Source organism: Salvelinus sp. IW2-2015, linkage group LG35 (assembly GCF_002910315.2).
Source record: "Salvelinus sp. IW2-2015 linkage group LG35, ASM291031v2, whole genome shotgun sequence".
Lineage (NCBI taxonomy): Eukaryota > Metazoa > Chordata > Actinopteri > Salmoniformes > Salmonidae > Salvelinus > Salvelinus sp. IW2-2015.
This window is the reverse complement of record NC_036874.1, coordinates 3,329,194-3,333,585: the sequence shown is the minus strand read 5'-3', so window position 1 is coordinate 3,333,585 and position 4,392 is coordinate 3,329,194. Positions and strand designations below refer to the sequence as shown.

The following is a 4,392-nucleotide window of genomic DNA, read 5'->3' as shown; positions in this document are numbered from 1 at the left end:
ATACAAAGTCATTATTACAATTATAGGCCAATATCTGTTCTACGCTAAATGCAAAAAATATATAATCATCTCTATTCTTGGTAAATATTCATTGTTACAATCATCCTATGTTTCCACCATCAGTATAAAACACTCATGATATCACTGACATGTTTTGCTGGTTTTCAGTCTGGCCAGCTGTGATGCGTTGGTAACTTTCTGAGACCTGCAGCTGTGCAGCAGGAGTATTCACCTGCAAGAACTCACAGTGCAAAGAGGGTCAGAAATGTGGGTTGAAGAGATGGAGTCATGGACTGCTACAGCACAGGTAAAAAACATTAAAAAAATAAACCAAACAGATATGGCTTTGTGTTAGTACATTTGGATGTGGAATCAGACTTGTTGATTTTCTTATTTGCTATTACTGTGAGCAAGATATGTTAACATCTCTAATTCACATTTTGTCAGACCCCTGTGAGGGTACTGAGTGCTGACAAAGAGAACTGTGTGGTGAAGAACAATAAGGCGGTGTGTGTGGCCCAGTCAACCGGCCTACTGCTGGGCGTTCGGTGACCCTCATTACACCACATTCGATGGCCAGCCCTTCTCCTTCACCGGGCACCTGCTCCTACATTCTGGTGAATACGACCGGCAAAGATCCCTCCCTGCCTCAGTTCAGCATCCAGCAAAGAACGAGCTGCGCGGCAACTCCGAGGGCTCCTTCGTCAAGTCAGCCAACATAGACCTGAGTGGTCACAGGATCACCATCTCAGTGGCCAAAGAGGACAGTGGATGGGTGGCTTCAAGTTATACTTGATACAGATTTTTCCATGTTGAAGTTGAATGTAAGAATCCTCTATGCTCTCCATCCGCTTTAAGTCCTCTTTAATCCCATCTCTCTCTCGTCTCAGATTGATGGGCATTAGGTCTGACCCCCTCTGAGTTTGGAGTCTGGCAGCATCAGAATCACAGAGTCTGGTATTCGAGGGACCATCCAGTCAGATGTTGGCCTGGAGATCACTTTTGACTGGACCAGCCTCTTCATGGTGACCATCAGCAGCAGTTACTACGACAACCTCGCGTGGCATCTGTGGCAACTACAATGGTAACAAAGCAGTGACTTCACCACTCCCACAGTGTGCTTTCAGCAAATACCACGGCGTGGGTGGCATCCTGGAGTGTTGCCGACGGTGACCCATTCTGCTGGCACGTCTGTAACAGCAACTGCCCCACGTGCTCAGATGCAGACCGGGCACTTTACACTGGACCACAGTACTGTGGTTTGATGACAGATGGAGGGGTCCATTTGAACAGTGTCATAAGAAAGTGCCGGTGAAGGAGTTTGCCTCAAACTGCCTCTATGATGTGGTGTCTGAATGAGGGTCGACAGGAGGTGTTGTGTGAGCCTTGGCTAACTACGTGGCCGAATGTCAGCAGGCTGGGGCTGTAGTCTCACCGCGTGGCGAAAGGCCTCCAACTGCCGTAAGTACTCAGCTATTACAAAACATCACATTTAGGAACTCAGACATCTTCAAATGTGTATAATGACACGATAGACCAACTTGTGCATTGCAGAATGTATTAGGACTACATTTGTGATGTTTGTTTTTTCTCAACTCGAACAGCCCTGGCTTGCCCATACCACAGCCACTATGAGCTATGTGGCACTGCCTGCCCTGCTACCTGTGCCGATCTCAAAGTCTCAGAGATCTGTTCCAAAGTCTGTGTGGAGGGCTGCCAGTGCGACAAGGGTTACGTGCTCAGTGGTGAACAATGTGTCGTCAAGGAGACAGGGTGTGGCTGTACACACAATGACCACTACTACCTGCCCGAAGAAACCTTCTGGGAGGGAAACACATGTCAGAGTAAGTGTGTGTGCGACGGAGCCACACAGAAGGTGATGTGTATGCCCAGGAACTGCAAGGCTAGTGAGCACTGTGCAGTGGTCAARGGGGTTCAGGACTGCTACCCCCTCAGCTTCAAGACCTGCTCAGCACAGGGGGACCCCCACTTCCGCACCTTTGATGGGAAGCGCTTCGACTTCCAGGGAAACTGTATCTACAAGCTGGCGGGGGTCTGCTCCAAAGATTCCGATCTGGAGAACTTTGAGGTGACTCTGGAGAACAACAACAGAGGCAGCACCAGAGTCTCCTACGCCAAGGTGGTGACTGTCATTGTGTTGGGAAGTAGTTACACCATCACAGGTGATTATCACGGCAAAGTCCTGGTGAGTAATACAGGTCCTTTACTAGTTGTTGTTATTAACTATTTTGTATAATATATTGTTTTGAAAAAAAATCACTCTTATGGAATTCCACTCTCTTTTTTCACTGGACTGTATTTTAGGTGAACGATGTCCTGACGTCTCTGCCATACTACTCCAACAACACTGAGGTTCAGATCTACAGAAACAGACGTTTTGCTGTGCTGGAGACTTATTTCGGTCTCAAGGTCTCCTTCGACTGGTCCAGCGAGGTGAGGGTGAAGGTCCCGAGCACCTACCACAACGCCATCTGTGGTCTCTGTGGCAACCTCAATGACAACCCTGATGATGACCTGCTTCTGCCCAACGGGAAAAAGCCCATGAGTCCCAAGGAGTTTGGAAACAGTTACTGGGTAGCTGACGTACCGGGCTGCTCCCACGAGTGCAAAGATTGTGCCGTTGTAGACATCCCCCTTATAAAGCCCAAATATGTCAGCGCCTGTGATGTCATTGTGGATAAGAGTGGTCCCCTCAGAGACTGCATTGGTAGAGTGCAATCTGATGAGTACAAAGAAGACTGCATCTATGACATGATCCTCAACAACGGCCTACTGACGGCAGCCTGTGACATCATCACCAACTATGTAGAAGAGTGTCAGGAGAAGGGAGGGAAAATTGGGGCCTGGAGGAGTAAAGACTTCTGCCGTAAGTCCTCTGGTTTTGTATCACTAATCTTCAGGTTTATGATGAGTCGCAATTAATAKATTCTTCAAAACAGGAATCTGACAATAAAATAAGACTGTAAATTCMAAACCCTACATTTTAAATGAAATCCTGAAATTTTTCAATTGTAACTGATTCCACAGACCTCTCTTTCTCCCTGTGTGTTTTCAGACCTCCCCTGTCCAGAGAACAGTGTCTACAGCCTCTCGGCCTCCGGGTGCCCGGCCACATGCTATTCCATGACCTCCGCCCCAGGATGCACCACTCCTCCAGGGGAGGGCTGTCAATGCAAACCTGGTTTCCTGCTGAGTGATGACAAGTGTGTTCAATGTGAAGAACTGTGGCTGTCACCACAAGGGTCGCTACTTTGTGTCGGCGAGGTCTTCTATAAGGAGGAGAACTGCCACCACCGCTGCAGCTGTAACTCCGGCGAGATGGCCTGTGAGGTGGCGCCCTGCGGTCCAAAGACACGTGTGCGGTGGTGAAGGGGGTCAGGGGCTGTTACATTATCAGTAGCACAGATTCAAACAACCAGTCATGGATTGAAAAACTCCTTAACAAATATGTAAAACCTGTACATATCAAGTTTGGAGGCTAGAACATTTACATTTTCAAATAAGATCTCATGGCTCTAAAATATCCTTTAAAAACTTCCCTTTCATGTCCAGGTTGTAGGCTAAAGCATTTCAACATAAAATCGCAAAATTACCTTAATATTACCTTCTGTATGTGATAACATATTCCGAACCATATAATGTTGTGAGGGGTTATGAGTATTCATGCATGGAATTGTTATTGAACTGTATTCATWATAATCCAAATATAATTCCATAATTGTGTATTACTAAAACTGAGATTATCTCTGTACGCGTGTATCTGTGTCTATCCTTTACAACTTTCAAAAGCCTAATAATAAACATATTGCAGCWAAATGAGTCTGTGTCATCTGTTTATCCAGCATTTAGTAGTAATGGTGGAATTACTACAGTTTTGATTTAATCAGATAACTCAAAACCTCCCAAGTAATTCATTCAAACAAAACTGTTGAGTATATTACTCTTGTATATGCCATGCCAATTTATATACTGCCTCTGCCCACTGGGCACAGATGTCAGTTCAACGTCTAGTTTTGAATTATTACTTGCGAGGTATTGAGTTGTCAACGTGAAATCAACAACACATGTCACCATATCATTGGATTTAGGTTAAAAGTTTGGTGAAAAAAGACAATCCCCTTACATTGATGCCTTTTTGCAAATCCAATTAGTTTTTCACTTTGATTCAATATCATGATATTGATTTTTGGGGATTGAAATGACATGGAAACAACATTGATTCAACCAGTTTTTGCCAGTGGGTGTTATTGCAAAATAACAGAAATCAGTTTGGCTATGATATTGTTGTGGCTGTTGGAATTTTTTCTCTCTCCATAAAGCAGAAGTTTGACAGTAATTTCAGCGAAATAGATGTTTTATGTAGACATCAGT

The 4,392-nt window shown here is 45.1% G+C and overlaps 1 protein-coding gene across 1 annotated transcript; it reads left to right on the top strand.

The window, feature by feature from the left end:
• The first annotated feature begins 896 nt into the window (after positions 1–896).
• On the top strand, positions 897–3,837 carry LOC111958779 (IgGFc-binding protein-like). Its single transcript, XM_023980048.2, has 4 exons — positions 897–1,461; positions 1,605–2,206; positions 2,326–2,887; positions 3,077–3,837. Exons 1-4 carry the CDS (start codon positions 1,407–1,409, stop codon positions 3,388–3,390), a joined length of 1,533 nt encoding a protein of 510 aa, XP_023835816.1. The 5' UTR covers positions 897–1,406; the 3' UTR covers positions 3,391–3,837.
• The last annotated feature ends 555 nt before the right edge of the window (positions 3,838–4,392 follow it).